The sequence below is a fragment of the Myotis yumanensis genome, unplaced genomic scaffold, assembly GCF_028538775.1.
Source record: "Myotis yumanensis isolate MYYU_CA2020_CCGP unplaced genomic scaffold, mMyoYum1.0.hap1 SCAF_9, whole genome shotgun sequence".
Classification (NCBI taxonomy): Eukaryota; Metazoa; Chordata; class Mammalia; order Chiroptera; family Vespertilionidae; genus Myotis; species Myotis yumanensis.
Window position 1 is genome coordinate 2,492,098 of NW_027223760.1, and position 17,732 is coordinate 2,509,829.

A 17,732-nucleotide genomic window follows, 5' to 3' on the forward strand; every position below is an offset into this window, starting at 1 on the left:
CTGGGGGATGCCTCTTAGGGACTGATTTTCACCTCGGACCCCAAATGGGGGAAGCCTGAGTGTGTGCCACACGACAGGGAGCCTGGCTGGCAGGTGGGCCTGGACCTCATCAATGAGCTGCATCCCCAGCTGCCTGGGCTGACAACCTGGGCCAAGGCATCGTGTGCTTTAGTCTCCGCTTATTCGTGTGTGAAGTGGGGGAGGCAGTAGCCGCACTGGCCATGCTGCAGCCAGGGTGGGTGTGGCCCCTGAGGCCCTGAGCCGGTGCCAGGCCTCACAGGGACTCGGCAAACGCCAGCACTAGGATGAGCCCGCCCCCAGGCTCAGCCCCAGGCCTGGCTGCAGGGCTCCCCTCGCCGCTGCTCTCTCCCCATGGAAATCAGCTCTGTGATCCGCACGGAGAAGCCAGGGCCCCTCGGGAGCAGGGAGTGGGCTGCGGACCAGGTGCCTAGAACGCATCTGAAAGTGGCGCGTGCGTCCCGTCCAGGAGACAGGGCTGTCCCCACGCGCACTCACATCTTATTCCGCTTCTCGTCGTAGGAGAGGATCTTGGTCACGTCCCAGTCCCCCGACGTGATGGACTGGATGTTGTCGTTGCTGCTGTTGGGCTGCAACAGACGGGCCGTGAGGCGGGAGCCCGGCCCCACCCAGCTTCCTTCTGGGTCCCGGCCCCTCAGGACCAGGTGCAGGGGTGTCGCCCGCTGCCCGTCTCTCCTCAGGGGGGCCACCAGCCCACAGCCCTCCCCTCCGGTGTCCCTGTGGTTCCTGCGTGGGGCTGACCATGGTGCCACCACTGCGCCCTCCCACTCGGCGATGTCCCCTCTCAAGAAGAATCGATGCTTCATGTGCTGCTGATACTTTTTCTTTAACTTTTGTAAATCCAATCGGTAGTCATTATTGTGGGGGATGGAGTGGGAAGAGAAAAATATGGGCGAGTGGGTGAAAAGGGTGAGGAGATAGAGAAGGGAGTGAAGGAAGGAGGAAGGAAGGAGGAAGGAAGGAGGAAGGGAGGAAGGAGGGAGGGAGGTGGGAGGGAGGGGGAGAGAGGAAGAAGGAGGAAGAGAAGGGAGGAAGGACGGGGGAGGAAGGGAGGAAGGAGGAAGAAAGGAGGGAGGAAGGGAGGAGAAAGAGAAGGAAGGAAGGTGGGCAAGGGCACCCAGAGCGCAGCCCCAGAGGCTGCCGCCGCCGCCGGCACAGCAGTTAGGGAGCACGGGGACTTGCCTGGGAGGAGGACACGGTGATGTGGTAGAACTTGCCCTGCCCCCCCTGCGGGATGGCTCTGACGAAGAAGAACTTTCTCCCGTCCCTGGAGAACAGCGGCTCTTCATTCTGTGGGTGACAACAACCCAGTGAGTCCTGGCCACGGCTCCTTTGTTTCCAAGAGGCCGAGCCAGGGCCCAGGGCCAACACATGGAGGCCTTTGCCCCGTGGTCCCTAGTCAGAGCCGCCGCTGAAAGCATCGACGCTGTGTCGGGCCTTTCCTTGGACCCGGAGCCCGGGCTTCCGTTTTCTAAGACAGTGGAAAAACGGGGAGTTCAGAGGGGACACGCCAAGTGCCACTAAAGGGGCCCATGTGTCACCCACTCAGCAGGCAGGACCGGAGCCCGGCAGGCAGGCAGCCCGGGGCGGTGTGTCCCCCTTTAACTGAGGCCCGTGGAAGCCAGGGCATCTGCAGGATTCCTCTGGGGCCGTCAATCATCTCTCCTAAAGAATTCAGAACAACCCCACACCTGATTCTGCCGGAAAATAAACCCTATTTTCTCTTTGCAGGTTTTTAAAAAAATTTTTTTGTCAAATCCAGTTTACAAGGAATAGCTGACCAAGGAAGAAGAAACAGCAAACAAGGACACACTGTGTCCATCTCAGGATCATTGTGTCCATCCCAGGAACATTGTGTCCATCCCAGGAACACTGTGTCCATCCCAGGATCATTGTGTCCATCCCAGGAACACTGTGTCCATCCCAGGAACACTGTGTCCATCCCAGGAATATTGTGTCCATCCCAGGAGCATTGTGTCCATCCCAGGAGCATTGTGTCCATCCCAGGAACATTGTGTCCATCCCAGGAACACTGTGTCCATCCCAGGAACACTGTGTCCATCCCAGGAATATTGTGTCCATCCCAGGAGCATTGTGTCCATCCCAGGAACACTGTGTCCATCCCAGGAACACTGTGTCCATCCCAGGAATATTGTGTCCATCCCAGGAGCATTGTGTCCATCCCAGGAGCATTGTGTCCATCCCAGGAACATTGTGTCCATCCCAGGATCAGTGTGTCCATCCCAGGATCATTGTGTCCATCCCAGGAACACTGTGTCCAACCTAGGAACATTGTGTCCATCTCAGGGACATTGTGTCCATCCCAGGAACACTGTGTCCATCTCAGGACACTGTGTCCAACCCAGGAACATTGTGTCCATCTCAGGGACATTGTGTCCATCCCAGGAACACTGTGTCCATCTCAGGAACATTGTGTCCATCCCAGGAACACTGTGTCCATCCCAGAAATATTGTGTCCATCCCAGGATCATTGTGTCCATCCCAGGAACACTGTGTCCATCCCAGGGACATTGTGTCCATCCCAGGATCATTGTGTCCATCGCAGGAACACTGTGTCCATCCCAGGAACATTGTGTCCATCCCAGGATCATTGTGTCCATCCCAGGATCATTGTGTCCATCCCAGAAACACTGTGTCCATCCCAGGATCATTGTGTCCATCCCAGGATCATTGTGTCCATCCCAGGATCATTGTGTCCATCCCAGGAACACTGTGTCCATCCCAGGATCATTGTGTCCATCCCAGGAATATTGTGTCCATCCCAGGAACATTGTGTCCATCCCAGGAACACTGTGTCCATCCCAGGATCATTGTGTCCATCCCAGGAACACTGTGTCCATCCCAGGAACATTGTGGCCATCTCAGGGACATTGTGTCCATCCCAGGAACACTGTGTCCATCCCAGGATCATTGTGTCCATCCCAGGAATATTGTGTCCATCCCAGGATCATTGTGTCCATCCCAGGGACATTGTGTCCATCTCAGGGACATTGTGTCCATCCCAGGAACACTGTGTCCATCCCAGGAACATGTGTCCATCTCAGGAACATTGTGTCCATCCCAGGAACACTGTGTCCATCCCAGGAACACTGTGTCCATCCCAGGATCATTGTGTCCATCCCAGGAACATTGTGTCCATCCCAGGAACATTGTGTCCATCCCAGGATCATTGTGTCCATCCGAGAAACACTGTGTCCATCCCAGGAATATTGTGTCCATCCCAGGAGCATTGTGTCCATCCCAGGAGCATTGTGTCCATCCCAGGAACATTGTGTCCATCCCAGGATCAGTGTGTCCATCCCAGGATCATTGGGTCCATCCCAGGAACACTGTGTCCATCCCAGGAACATTGTGTCCATCCCAGGGACATTGTGTCCATCCCAGGAACACTGTGTCCATCCCAGGAACACTGTGTCCATCCCAGGAACACTGTGTCCATCCCAGGATCATTGTGTCCATCTCAGGGACATTGTGTCCATCCCAGGATCATTGTGTCCATCCCAGGAACACTGTGTCCATCCCAGGATCATTGTGTCCATCCCAGGAACATTGTGTCCATCCCAGGATCATTGTGTCCATCCCAGGAACACTGTGTCCATCCCAGGATCATTGTGTCCATCCCAGGAACACTGTGTCCATCCCTGGATCATTGTGTCCATCCCAGGATCATTGTGTCCATCCCAGGAACATGTGTCCATCCCAGGAACATTGTGTCCATCCCAGGAACATGTGTCCATCCCAGGATCATTGTGTCCATCCCAGGAATATTGTGTCCATCCCTGGATCATTGTGTCCATCCCAGGATCATTGTGTCCATCCCAGGAACATGTGTCCATCCCAGGAACATTGTGTCCATCCCTGGAACATGTGTCCATCCCAGGATCATTGTGTCCATCCCAGGAACATGTGTCCATCCAGGGACATTGTGTCCATCTCAGGGACATTGTGTCCATCCCAGGAACACTGTGTCCATCCCAGGAGCATGTGTCCATCTCAGGATCATTGTGTCCATCCCAGGATCATTGTGTCCATCCCAGGGACATTGTGTCCATCCCAGGATCATTGTGTCCATCCCAGGAACACTGTGTCCATCCCAGGAACATTGTGTCCATCCCAGGAACACTGTGTCCATCCCAGGATCATTGTGTCCATCCCAGGAACATTGTGTCCATCCCAGGAACACTGTGTCCATCCCAGGAATATTGTGTCCATCCCAAGATCATTGTGTCCATCCCAGGAACATTGTGTCCATCCCAGGATCATTGTGTCCATCCCAGGATCAGTGTGTCCATCCCAGGATCATTGTGTCCATCCCAGGATCATTGTGTCCATCCCAGGATCATTGTGTCCATCCCAGGAACACTGTGTCCATCCCAGGAACATTGTGTCCATCTCAGGAACATTGTGTCCATCCCAGGAACACTGTGTCCATCCCAGGAACATGTGTCCATCTCAGGAACATTGTGTCCATCCCAGGAACACTGTGTCCATCCCAGGATCATTGTGTCCATCCCAGGAATATTGTGTCCATCCCAGGGACATTGTGTCCATCCCAGGAACACTGTGTCCATCCCAGGAACATTGTGTCCATCTCAGGGACATTGTGTCCATCCCAGGAACACTGTGTCCATCCCAGGAACATTGTGTCCATCTCAGGGACATTGTGTCCATCCCAAGAATATTGTGTCCATCCCAGGAACACTGTGTCCATCCCAGGAACATGTGTCCATCTCAGGATCATTGTGTCCATCCCCGGATCATTGTGTCCATCCCAGGATCATTGTGTCCATCCCAGGAACACTGTGTCCATCCCAGGATCATTGTGTCCATCCCAGGGACATTGTGTCCATCCCAGGGACATTGTGTCCATCCCAGGATCATTGTGTCCATCCCAGGAACATTGTGTCCATCCCAGGAACACTGTGTCCATCCCAGGAATATTGTGTCCATCCCAGGAACATTGTGTCCATCCCAGGAACATTGTGTCCATCCCAGGATCATTGTGTCCATCCCAGGGACATTGTGTCCATCCCAGGATCATTGTGTCCATCCCAGGGACATTGTGTCCATCCCAGGATCATTGTGTCCATCCCAGGATCATTGTGTCCATCCCAGGGACATTGTGTCCATCCCAGGATCATTGTGTCCATCCCAGGAATATTGTGTCCATCCCAGGATCATTGTGTCCATCCCAGGGACATTGTGTCCATCCCAGGAACATTGTGTCCATCCTTGTACCCGTTCTAGAATGTCGTGGGAGGGAACCACCTCCCACGTGCTCACTGTGCTACAGCATGGCTTCTAACTAGAGGAAAGCTGATGAGAAACAAGCAAGGGTTAGGGACATTCTCAGTTGTCCTGGGGAGGGAATTCTGGGCTAGATTCAAAGCCAGGTGCCCAGTCTCCACCCTGTCCCCCAAAGCTAAGCAGCACTGCTCAGCCCCGCCAGCCCCTGTGGGTGGCTGTCACCTTGATGGGCAAAAAGGGATTTGGGTGCAATCAGCTCTCAGAAGCTCCCGTCACAAAGTTTCCACCCATGAGCACCAACCCGTTGGACATCATGCACATTTTCTGACTCCAGGAGGCCCCCTCCCGCGGGGATGAGCGCGAATGGTGAACAGGCCCCAGCTGGCGGGCAGAAACTCATCTCGCTGTGAGAACAAACCCATGCAAATCTGATGTGCCCAGAGGAATAAACTAACATGTGATTAAAATGACATTTAATCTCCAGGAACATTTGCAATGAAATGAAACCTTTAACCTGCAAATATTTATTTTTCCATTTGGAGTTGGAAGCGTGGCCTTTACAAGTGAGAAACGAGCAAGCTGGCAGGTAATCGGCTTTCCACACGGACTGCTGTTTGCCAAGTGCGGGACGGAAACCCCGGCGGCGCCTGTGTTTCTGGGTGTGGACAGAAGGGGCCACCTCGAACCTGACTAGCTCAGGGGAGGCCTGCATGGTGGTTGTGCAAACTCAGAGACCTGAAGTCACCACAAAGGATGGTCTGAAAATTAAATATGAACTACAAACAGATTACAGTGGGTAGTCGCGTCCTAGGCCGGCATTTTCCCTGACAAAGATCAACTTAGATCTTTGCTGAGCCCGTTTGCCTTTTTGCCTCTAAGATAACATATTTGCAAGGTGTCTGAGTAACTTGTAACTTTCTTTTTCCCCCGGACCCCTCAGGGCACAACAATGGCACCAGGACATTCCCTCATTGTTATTGTTATCAAATTCATGGTCATCTATTAGCTATGTTAACTATCCTGTATCCGTCTGTGTAAGAGAAGCACATGTCCATCATTTCACTTTTGACCCTATCCCAGAGGTTTCCCCGCTTTGCCTTCTCCCACCTCCCTAATCTATCACCAATGGATTCCATGTCACCTGCTTCCGTATTGTCCTTTTGATGGTAATTTATAAAAACAAGGTATGAACTCCCCATTCTCCGGAGCATTATCTCAATTTGTTGAGGTTCTGCTTCCCGGCATATGTCGACAGTTTGGCTCAAATAAACTCACAACATTGTTTACAGGTCCGAGTGGTTTTTATGTTACCACGGGGAAGGGTTGGCATGCTCCACAGAGAAAAATACTTGGGATAGAAGGAATGAAGAATTAATTCTGGGCCGAAGCACCGTCTTTATCCTGAGAAGGCGTCGATCACAGGGATGGCATCTTTATGCGAAGCACGGAACACCCATGGTGGGCAGGGGAGGGCCAGCCTGGAGCCCCCTGCGGCTGGTTTCTAGGCAGTAATGGCCTTCACCCTGGCTCCGGCTCACGGGTTTGGGGGACGCACACCTAGTGTCTCTGAATCGCAGAGAGTTTTTCACGCGGTGCCTGGCCACCTCTGCTCAGAGCAGATCCTTGCAGAGCGCGTCCTTCTTCTTGCTGAGATTCTTCGCGAGGGATGGGCAGCCTTTCTGCCCGTTCTCCCCATGGTTCCGATACATTCATCTTGGCCAAACTTTGAAATCACAAAACGGAAATCCTGGTTAAAGAAAGAGGGTCAGAAATGGACCTGCAGGACCGACTCTTCAGTCAAAGGCGATGGCCTGGTGCAGGGCTGCTGGTGAGTTCGTATCCGGATGCTCTGAAGGTCGTGGACAGCGGGATGGTGTGTGTGTGTGTGTGTGTGTGTGTGTGTGTGTGTGTGTGGAGGGGCTGCCAGTTAATCTGGAATATTCCCAGAGGAGAGAGAGAGGGAGGTGGGGCTCCACCGTGGGATGGATCACACATTTGCCTCTGCTGGTTGGCGCGTGGGAAGCTCTGTGGGGGCCACTGCCCTGGGGGAGATGGAGGAAGAGAGGAGGGGGAGGTTCCGATGGACCCCAGGGTGACCTAGCTCACCCGGTTGCCCTGGCAACGAGTATCTAGCGGACAGTTAATCTGAGCAGACGGGGTCTCTGGGAGGTTGCCACGAGGTCCCAGACTCCAGTCCTCTCCTCAAATGACACTGTGCCTGGGCCAACAGGGCGGGTGGGGGGTGAGCATCTGGGACGGCTTTGCGATGACCGGCACTCGGCAGCCTCACTGGCAGCAGACGGCAGGGCCAGCGTAAATACGTTCCTCACTTGCCTTCTGGGACCACGGGCTTCTTGAAGGATGTGGATAATTTGTGAAAGATGCCTTCAGAAGGGATGTCGGGACAAGTGGTTGGAACTGATCTGCTCACCGACCCGCTCGGAGGGAACACTCCTACCAGGACCCTGCGTCTCTGGCCTGGACGATGGTGCTGCTGCCTTGTCCTGGACGGATGAGGGTGCTCGTCTCAGGCCAGGACGGTGCTGCTGCTGCCTTGTCCTGGACGGATGAGGGTGCTCGCTGTTTGCTCAGCAGGCGCTTCAATGTTTACATCTGAAAGAGTGGGAGTCACTTCACACTGCTTTCCGAGTGCGGGTGTGATTTGTGTGGGAAGATCTGGCTTCTCCAGTCACATCCAGGCTGCCTGTTGGGTGCTCGGCTGTCTCCCACTCAGCGAGAAGCACAGGCTGAGAGTCTGTATTACAGACAGAGTCTTGGGGCCCCTGCAGAGCTGAAGAAGGGGTGAGCATAGGGGGCAGGTCCATGGCCTCTGGACCAAAGGTGACGCCCAAGGGAGTGCTCCGCCCCGTAGGAGTGCTCCCCCCGTGGGAGTGCTGTGCCTGTGGGAGTGCTCTGTCCCATGGGAGTGCTGTGCCCGTGGAAGTGCTGTGCCCGTGGGAGTGCTGTGCTCGTGGGAGTGCTGTGCCCGTGGGAGTGCTGTGCCCGTGGGAGTGCTCTGTCCCATGGGAGTGCTGTGCCCGTGGGAGTGCTGTGCCCGTGGGAGTGCTCCGCCCGTGGGAGTGCTGTGCCCGTGGGAGTGCTCTGTCCCATGGGAGTGCTGTGCCCCGTGGGAGTGCTGTGCCCGTGGGAGTGCTCTGTCCCATGGGAGTGCTGTGCCCGTGGGAGTGCTGTGCCCGTGGGAGTGCTCCGCCCGTGGGAGTGCTGTGCCCGTGGGAGTGCTGTGCCCGTGGGAGTGCTGTGCCCGTGGGAGTGCTCCGCCCTGTGGGAGTGCTGTGCCCGTGGGAGTGCTGTGCCCGTGGGAGTGCTCCGCCCTGTGGGAGTGCTGTGCCCCGTGGGAGTGCTGTACCCGTGGGAGTGCTGTGCCCGTGGGAGTGCTGTGCCCGTCGGAGTGCTGTGCCCGTGGGAGTGCTCCGCCCGTGGGAGTGCTGTGCCCGTGGGAGTGCTGTGCCTGTGGGAGTGCTGTGCCCGTGGGAGTGCTGTGCTCGTCGGAGTGCTGTGCCCGTGGGAGTGCTCCGCCCGTGGGAGTGCTGTGCCCGTGGGAGTGCTGTGCCCGTCGGAGTGCTGTGCCCGTCGGAGTGCTGTGCCCGTGGGAGTGCTGTGCTCGTCGGAGTGCTGTGCCCGTGGGAGTGCTGTGCCCGTGGGAGTGCTGTGCTCGTTGGAGTGCTGTGCCCGTGGGAGTGCTGTGCCCGTGGGAGTGCTGTGCTCGTCGGAGTGCTGTGCCCGTGGGAGTGCTGTGCCCGTGGGAGTGCTCCGCCCTGTGGGAGTGCTGTGCCCGTGGGAGTGCTGTGCCCGTGGGAGTGCTCCGCCCTGTGGGAGTGCTGTGCCCGTGGGAGTGCTCCGCCCTGTGGGAGTGCTGTGCCCGTCGGAGTGCTGTGCCCCGTGGGAGTGCTGTGCCCGTGGGAGTGCTGTGCCCGTGGGAGTGCTGTGCCTGTGGGAGTGCTGTGCTCGTGGGAGTGCTGTGCCCGTCGGAGTGCTGTGCCCGTGGGAGTGCTCCGCCCTGTGGGAGTGCTGTGCCCGTGGGAGTGCTGTGCCCGTGGGAGTGCTGTGCTCGTGGGAGTGCTGTGCCCGTCGGAGTGCTGTGCCCATGGGAGTGCTCCGCCCTGTGGGAGTGCTGTGCCCGTGGGAGTGCTCCGCCCTGTGGGAGTGCTGTGCCCATGGGAGTGCTGTGCCCGTGGGAGTGCTGTGCCCATGGGAGTGCTGTGCCCGTGGGAGTGCTGTGCCCGTGGGAGTGCTGTGCCCGTGGGAGTGCTCCGCCCTGTGGGAGTGCTGTGCCCCGTGGGAGTGCTGTGCCCGTGGGAGTGCTGTGCCCGTGGGAGTGCTGTGCCCGTCGGAGTGCTCCGCCCTGTGGGAGTGCTGTGCCCGTGGGAGTGCTCCGCCCTGTGGGAGTGCTGTGCCCGTCGGAGTGCTGTGCCCCGTGGGAGTGCTGTGCCCGTGGGAGTGCTGTGCCTGTGGGAGTGCTGTGCTCGTGGGAGTGCTGTGCCCGTCGGAGTGCTGTGCCCGTGGGAGTGCTCCGCCCTGTGGGAGTGCTGTGCCCGTGGGAGTGCTGTGCCCGTGGAAGTGCTGTGCCCGTGGGAGTGCTCCGCCCTGTGGGAGTGCTGTGCCCGTCGGAGTGCTGTGCCCGTGGGAGTGCTCCGCCCTGTGGGAGTGCTGTGCCCGTGGGAGTGCTGTGCCCGTGGAAGTGCTGTGCCCGTGGGAGTGCTCCGCCCTGTGGGAGTGCTGTGCCCGTGGGAGTGCTCCGCCCTGTGGGAGTGCTGTGCCCATGGGAGTGCTGTGCCCGTGGGAGTGCTGTGCCCATGGGAGTGCTGTGCCCGTGGGAGTGCTGTGCCCGTGGGAGTGCTGTGCCCATGGGAGTGCTGTGCTCGTGGGAGTGCTGTGCCCCGTCGGAGTGCTGTGCCCGTGGGAGTGCTGTGTCCCGTCAGAGTGCTGTGCCCGTGGGAGTGCTGTGCCCCGTGGGAGTGCTGTGCCTGTGGGAGTGCTGTGCCCCGTCGGAGTGCTGGGACGGGGCGGGGGGGCAGGGAGAGGGGCTCGGACAGCTGACAGGCTCTCCCACAGCCCCGCCTCCCAGAGAGAAGCATAGTGCAGGGAGCCTGGGTAAGTTCTGCCCTGGCCTCCTGGTCAGTCACAAATGGCAGCCACGGAGCCCGGTCCCGATGCTGCCCCCGGTCACACTGTGCTCCCTGCCCAGCCTGCCAGCAGCTGGACACCTCAGCTCTCAGGGCATGTTTATGGCATCCCCGTCCGCCACCTCTGAAGTCACCGTGCTCTCTCACCTCCCTTCTGCTGTGACGTCTGGGGAGCTGAGGCTCCAGCTGGCTCATTTTTAAAAAAGTTGAGATGAAATTCTCAGCACAAAATAGAACATTTTAATAAAAGGGAACCAAACAGCCGGCTCAGTTGGCTGGGCATCATTGTCCCATGTACCAGGAGGCTGCTGGTTTGGTTCCCAGTCAGGGTACATGCCCAGGTTGTGGGCTTGATCCCCAGTAGGGGGCGTGCAGGAGTCAAAAAGGCGAACCAAGCAGTGCATTTAGTCTATTCACAGCTTGTGCTGCCGCCATCCGTACTAGTTCCAAAGTGTTCCCATCGCCCCAATCAAAGCCTCCACACCGTACGCAGCCCCTGGCCGTTCCCGGCATCTCTAGACAATCATATAGCAGTTTTCTGTTTCCGCAGATTCATTTGTTCTGGACATTTCACCGGAAGTGGACCACGGGTGGTCTTCTGTGCCTGGTGCTCTCCTGCTCAGCAAGGTGTTCACAGAGCCAGAAGGGGAAACAACCCAAAGTCCACCAGCAGCCGAGCCAGGGCTGTGGCCCTCACGTGGGAGGCTCTGTGCCACAGCAGGCCCGCGCTCAGCAGGAGGAGCTGAGTCACTGACACCCACAGCGTCCGCACGTGCCCGCCGACGCATAAACAGTAGCTGGACACATAACTGGGCAGATAGCGGCGTTTCCTGGCCTTTCTTTCGTCTCGCAGTGTTTTATCTGATGGAGGGGAATGCCATGATGTTACCATGGGTCTCTGTGTTCAACGCGGTGCGTCCAGGTGGCAGTCGAGGGCTTATCCCAGCCCCCGCCCAGCCCTGCCCAGCCCAGCGCCCTAGCGAATATTAGGCTCCCTCGCTCTCTCGTGCTGCATTTGTTCCAGGCTTGGACTTGGAACTCAAACTTGTTCAGAGGAAAATCCGTGGCCACTGTGGCCATTTGCGTTTGGAGAAGATGGGCAGGGAGCAGACATGGACACATTTAAAAGCAACAGTGTCCGTGTCTGAGGCCCCCACCAGAGACAACGGACGGGAAGCTGGGGTCGATCGCCGGCCCGCAGACAAAGGAGGGTGCACAGTCGGTGCTGCTGGAATGAACGTGGAGCCACGTGGACAGGTGCACGGCCCAGGCCCCCGTGGTCCCACACACGATAAAGGAGCACACCTGGGCTCCCTCGCCACATTTCCCACTCGGATCCGGCGTGAGCTTCCCCCAGCATTTCCAGACCGTCTTCCTCCCATTAGGCAGGGCAAGAGGGAAGTAACCCCCGACAGGTCCCCCCGTCCTTTCTAACGCCCATGTGGACAGAGGGAAAAAAAGCAGAATATACCAATGTTTAGGGTTTTCTTTTTTGTGTAAGTTTAATATACACACACACACACACACACACACACACATATACACACACACACACACACACACACACACACACACACACACACTAGAGCAGCCGTGGGCAAACTATGGCCCGCAGGCCGGATCTGGCCCGTTTGAAATGAATAAAACGAAAAAAAAAAAAGACTGTACCCTTTTATGTAATGATGTTTAGTTTGAATTGGTCAAAAAGTTTGCCCACCCCTGCACTAGAGGCATGGTGCACAAAATTTGTGCACTGGAGGGGGGGGGGTCTCTCAGCCCAGCCTGTGCCCTCTTGCAGTCCAGGAGCCCTTGGGGGATGTCTGACTGACAACATCCAAGGGGAGCAGGCCCGAGCCATTAGTCAGACATCCTTAGTGCTGCCACGGAGGTGGGAGAGGCTCCTGCCACCCCCGCTGCACTTGCTAGCGATTAACCCGGCTTCTGGCTGAGCAGAGCTCCCCCTATGGGAGCGTACTGACCACCAGGGGGCAGCTCCTGCCTTAAGCGTCTGCCCCCTGGTGGTCAGTGCACATCATAGCGACTGGTCGTTATGCCGTTTGGTTGATTTGCATATTAGCCTTTTATTATATAGGATATTTTTGGTTATGGAGTGAGTAACTGTAGGCCTCCCTGACCTCCTGTGATTTTCAATTCCCAGAGCCTCTCTGAGGGCACTTCTTAACTGGGTCAGAGACAGGGAAGCCAGCAGTGGGGTTGACGTCTCGTCCCTGGGAGGCTCATGCTGAACCCTGGCGGCATCCGCTGCAAATGAGACCCGACGAGACCACGTAGAGAAAACAGAACTATTGCCCATGTTTCCTCTCCTTCTGGAAAACTCACCATTTTTCCTTCACCAGCAGGGCATCATGTACCGGAGACCTGAGGTCTCACCACACATTGTAGGCTGTCAAGAGCAGCGACTTTCAAGCATCCTCCTCGGAGCCCGCCTTCCAGGAGTGCGAGGGCCACGGAGGGAGCAGGGCGGCAGGCGGCCGGGCTCACCAGGGCCACGCATGCCTAGCGTCTGCTTGGGGCTCCCCCCGGGTCATTGTGAGATGCAAACGCCCCCAGTGTGGGAACTCACTCGTGGAATAGTTACCTGTCTGTGGAGCCAGGCTTCACTTTCATCCTCGTGTTTCTGAAATGAAATAAGGGCATTAGAGAAAGGCCTTGGGGCCACCATGTCCCTGACCCACAGAGTGAAGCAGTTTGCTTCCCGTGCTCCATGGCTGCATCAACACAGACAGCCCTGGGGCCACTGGGGACCAGGCCACAGCTTGGGACCAGGCCACCATCAGGATCAGGCCATAGCTCGGGACCAGGCCATGGCTTGGGACCAGGCCACCATCGGGACCAGGCCAATGCTAGGGACCAGGCCACAGCTCGGGACCAGGCCACCATCGGGACCAGGCCTCGGCTCGGGACCAGGCCACCATGGGGACCAGGCCATAGCTCGGGACCAGGCCATGGCTTGGGACCAGGCCACCATCGGGACCAGGCCAATGCTAGGGACCAGGCCTCGGCTCGGGACCAGGCCACCATCAGGACCAGGCCACAGTTCAGGACCAGGCCACCATCAGGACCAGGCCACAGCTCGGGACCAGGCCTCGGCTCGGGACCAGGCCACAGCTCGGGACCAGGCCACCATCGGGACCAGGCCTCGGCTCGGGACCAGGCCACCATCAGGACCAGGCCACAGCTCGGGACCAGGCCACAGCTTGGGACCAGGCCTCGGCTCGGGACCAGGCCACCATCAGGACCAGGCCACAGCTCGGGACCAGGCTATAGCTCGGGACCAGGCCACCATTGGGACCAGACCATAGTTTGGAACCAGGTCACGGCTCGGGACCAGGCCATGGCTCAGGATCAGGCCACGGCTCGGGACCAGGCCATGGCTTGGGACCTGGCTACTGTCGGGACCAGGCCACGGCTTGGGACCTGGCTACTGTCGGGACCAGGTCACGGCTCCGGACCAGGCCACAGCTCAGGACCAGGCCACGGCTCAGGACCAGGCCACAGCTTGGGACCAGGTTACGGCTCCAGACCAGGCCACAGCTTGGGACCAGGTTACGGCTCCAGACCAGGCCACAGCTTGGGACCAGGTTACGGCTCCAGACCAGGCCACAGCTTGGGACCAGGTCACGGCTCCGGACCAGGCCACAGCTTGGGACCAGGCCACGGCTCAGGACCAGGCCACAGCTTGGGACCAGGTTATGGCTCCAGACCAGGCCACAGCGCGGGACCAGGCCACGGCTCAGGACCAGGCTACCGCTCAGGATGAGGCGGTCTTATAGTGTGGCTCAGAGCCAAAACCAAGTATCCCCAAACAAGAAATGTCATTCTCCCAGCTCCAAGGACAACTCCATGCAGGTGGAATCCTTTGGAAGATGGGGCACTTTTACCACTTGATGCTCACCCCTGACCAGGCAGGTCCCTATTAGATGGTCACCCCTGACCTGGCAGGTCCCCATTATATGGTCACCCCTGACCAGGCAGGTCCCTATTAGATGGTCACCCCTGACCAGGCAGGTCCCTATTAGATGGTCACCCCTGACCAGGCAGGTCCCTATTAGATGGTCACCCCTGACCAGGCAGGTCCCTATTAGATGGTCACCCCTGACCTGGCAGGTCCCCATTAGATGGTCACCCCTGGCCTGGCAGGTCCCTATTAGATGGTCACCCCTGACCTGGCAGGTCTCTATTAGATGGTCACCCCTGACCTGGCAGGTCCCTATTAGATGGTCACCCCTGACCTGGCAGGTCCCCATTAGATGGTCACCCCTGGCCTGGCAGGTCCCTATTAGATGGTCACCCCTGACCTGGCAGGTCTCTATTAGATGGTCACCCCTGACCTGGCAGGTCCCTATTAGATGGTCACCCCTGACCTGGCAGGTCCCCATTAGATGGTCACCCCTGACCTGGCAGGTCCCCATTAGATGGTCACCCCTGACCTGGCAGGTCTCTATTAGATGGTCACCCCTGACCTGGCAGGTCCCTATTAGATGGTCACCCCTGACCTGGCAGGTCCCCATTAGATGGTCACCCCTGACCTGGCAGGTCCCCATTAGATGGTCACCCCTGACCTGGCAGGTCTCTATTAGATGGTCACCCCTGACCTGGCAGGTCCCTATTAGATGGTCACCCCTGACCTGGCAGGTCCCCATTAGATGGTCACCCCTGACCTGGCAGGTCTCTATTAGATGGTCACCCCTGACCTGGCAGGTCCCTATTAGATGGTCACCCCTGACCTGGCAGGTCCCCATTAGATGGTCACCCCTGACCTGGCAGGTCCCTATTAGATGGTCACCCCTGACCTGGCAGGTCCCTATTAGATGGTCACCCCTGACCTGGCAGGTCCCCATTAGATGGTCACCCCTGGCCTGGCAGGTCCCTATTAGATGGTCACCCCTGACCTGGCATGTGCCCATGTAAAAGCAAACGCAAGTGCTGTTTGTTTTAGGAATTTGTGTGTGCACCCGTACGTGCATATGTGGACTTACCAACTCTGAGTAACAATCCTTGTTCAGATACATTAAGGGAGTTTAGAAAGGAAATGAGAAGTAGGCCTACCGAAATGCGTGGAGTAAGCCTAATAGAAGATCAAACACATCCCAACCGGGAGCTGGCCAGGCGGTTGGCCCACCTCCAGGCGCCCAGGGCTGTTGTTGGCCATGGCGTTTCGGTGGGGGACACTCGCAGGGGCACAGGTAAGAATTAGGAGCAATTCCCAGCTTCCTAGCTGGTGTCCATCCTTCCTCCTTCACCTCGAGCGAGCCCTCAGAACAACCTGGATCTGCTCTAAGTGATGTGCGAACCCCTCGGTCTCAGTACAGACCGCCGCGCCTCACTGAGGCAGTGCAGCGAGAGCGGCTGCATGGCGGCTCCCGAGTCCCAACAGAGTGGCTTTGCAAGCCTTTTCCTCTGCAGTTGGGAAATGAAAATTCAAGGCCAAACACCCCGAAGGCACTGAAAGAGCAAGACCCGGGTGTTCGGCAGTACTGCAGCCACCCACCAGATGGCACCAATGCAGAGACTTGGATGCAGGCTGCCACCTTGACCAGCAAGCAGCTGAGCCGTTTGCCTGCAGCTACCAAGCCCAAAGGGCTCAAGGGTGGTCTTGCCGAGGCCTGGGTGCTCCCTGCCCGTACCTTGGTGCAGACGCCCGTAGTGGCGTCACACAGGGTGAGGATGGACACGTTCTGCGCCCGGCTCAGCCAGTTCACGGCGACCTTGGTGTTGGTGGCCCACTTCACCATGGTGATGTAGTATTCCCTGGAAACACACAGGCACACAGGTGAGCGGCTTGGCCGGAGCCACGGGACCAGAGATGGCTCATCTGGGCCCTGGACGTCGGGGCCACAGCAGAAGCACGTCCGGGTGGGGGGGTTCCCAACTCCGGTGGGAAGGCCCCGCCGCCCTGAGGAAGGCTCTGTGCGCCATTTCCCTCTCCCGTAGTGACGAGGTACCCAACACATCCTTAGGCTAATCTGAGAAACTGGCTTCGGTGCCCGTGAACTTGGCTCGACAGCCTAGAGGTCACAGGCCCGAAAACACCACGGAGCTCTGTGCTAATATCAGCAGGAGGGACTGGGGCTGCTGGTGATTAATCCAGTTGCTCAGGGCCCTCCAACACTGGGATTTTGTTTTAGGGGAAAAAGTACATTTAAGAGGAAGAAGAAAATAAATGCACAGGAGAATATTCGCAGGTGAACCTGAAGAACATTCTGAAGGCCAGTGAACACTCCTCCCATTGCTTGCCCCTGTCCACCCCTAGTGAGGGCAGCCGCTTAGGACGGCCTCTGTGATCCTATTGACCCTTTGCCACTAGAGACTGCAGGATGTCGCTCGACAGCTCCCAGCTGGAAAGATGCCTCCGTGTACTTCCTAACCACGTCCACGGAAAGGCTGGCGTAGCCCGGGGCTTGCCCTAAGCTCCGCTCACCAGGAGATTCATTGCTGTGCTGACCTCAATCTCCCCTTTTGTTGTCAGGGTTTTAGCCACTTCACCTGAGCCAGGAGCCCGTGGGAAACTGGTCGGTGGAGGGCAGGCGGGGCAACTGCTCGGGGCCGTGTCCTCGACCTTACAGAGAATATGGCGGTGGGTCAGGCAAGGGGAGCCAGTGTTTACGGGTTTCAACCCTCCAGGTTTCCAGCCTCTTTGCAGCACCGTTTTCTGCGTGTGTCTGCCCAGCGCGCCCAGGCCCGTGGGGCCTGGCTGTGCTTCCCCGACCTGCTCTCTCCCAGGCCTGTGGCTCCTGCTCCAAAAGGCCGCGCCTCTGTGCCCGCTGAAGGCTCGGAGCCGCGAGTGCAATGGTGGGTTTGAGCAGCTCCTCAATATTTGCACCATAAACACATGGATGTGCTCAGGCCCTTCAAATCAACTCAAGGCCTAGCCCTGCTCCAAAGGGAAGACTTTTATTTGAATTACATCACACGTGGTCTGAGTCCCTGCTGGGCAGATGATGAAGAGGCAGGAAGTGGGAGAGCCGTGGGGACGGACACGCGCTCACTCCGCTTGTCAGGCCACGGCCGGAGATGCCGATGTTCACCTGGAGGGTGTGGCGCGTGGGTCAGCGACCCCTGCGCCGGCTCTATCAGAAAATAGTCCACCTGGGTGAAGCTTAGGGAGCAAAAGGCACAGCAGCCCCCAACATGCGCTGCAAGTCTCCGGCTGTAAGGGAGGCGGCGGCGATGGCTGCCACCGCGGGGCCGTGGGTTGGGCCGGCTGGGGGCGGGGCATGTTCTCTTGCCCACTCACTGCCCTGCCCTCCTGGGAGCACC

At 58.0% G+C, this 17,732-nt stretch overlaps 1 protein-coding gene across 3 annotated transcripts in view; it reads right to left on the reverse strand.

Annotated features, from left to right (window-relative positions):
- Positions 1 to 17,732, reverse strand: part of DPP6 (dipeptidyl peptidase like 6) — a 592,252-nt gene that overhangs the window by 43,849 nt on the left and 530,671 nt on the right. For all 3 annotated transcript variants that reach the window (XM_070423592.1, XM_070423590.1, XM_070423591.1), the window contains exons 11-14: positions 16,100 to 16,223; positions 13,051 to 13,089; positions 1,222 to 1,329; positions 517 to 608 (exon numbers count right to left, since the gene is read on the reverse strand). In XM_070423592.1, coding sequence (XP_070279693.1) covers positions 517 to 608; positions 1,222 to 1,329; positions 13,051 to 13,089; positions 16,100 to 16,223 — 363 coding nt within the window. The remainder of the gene's footprint in view (positions 1 to 516; positions 609 to 1,221; positions 1,330 to 13,050; positions 13,090 to 16,099; positions 16,224 to 17,732) is intronic.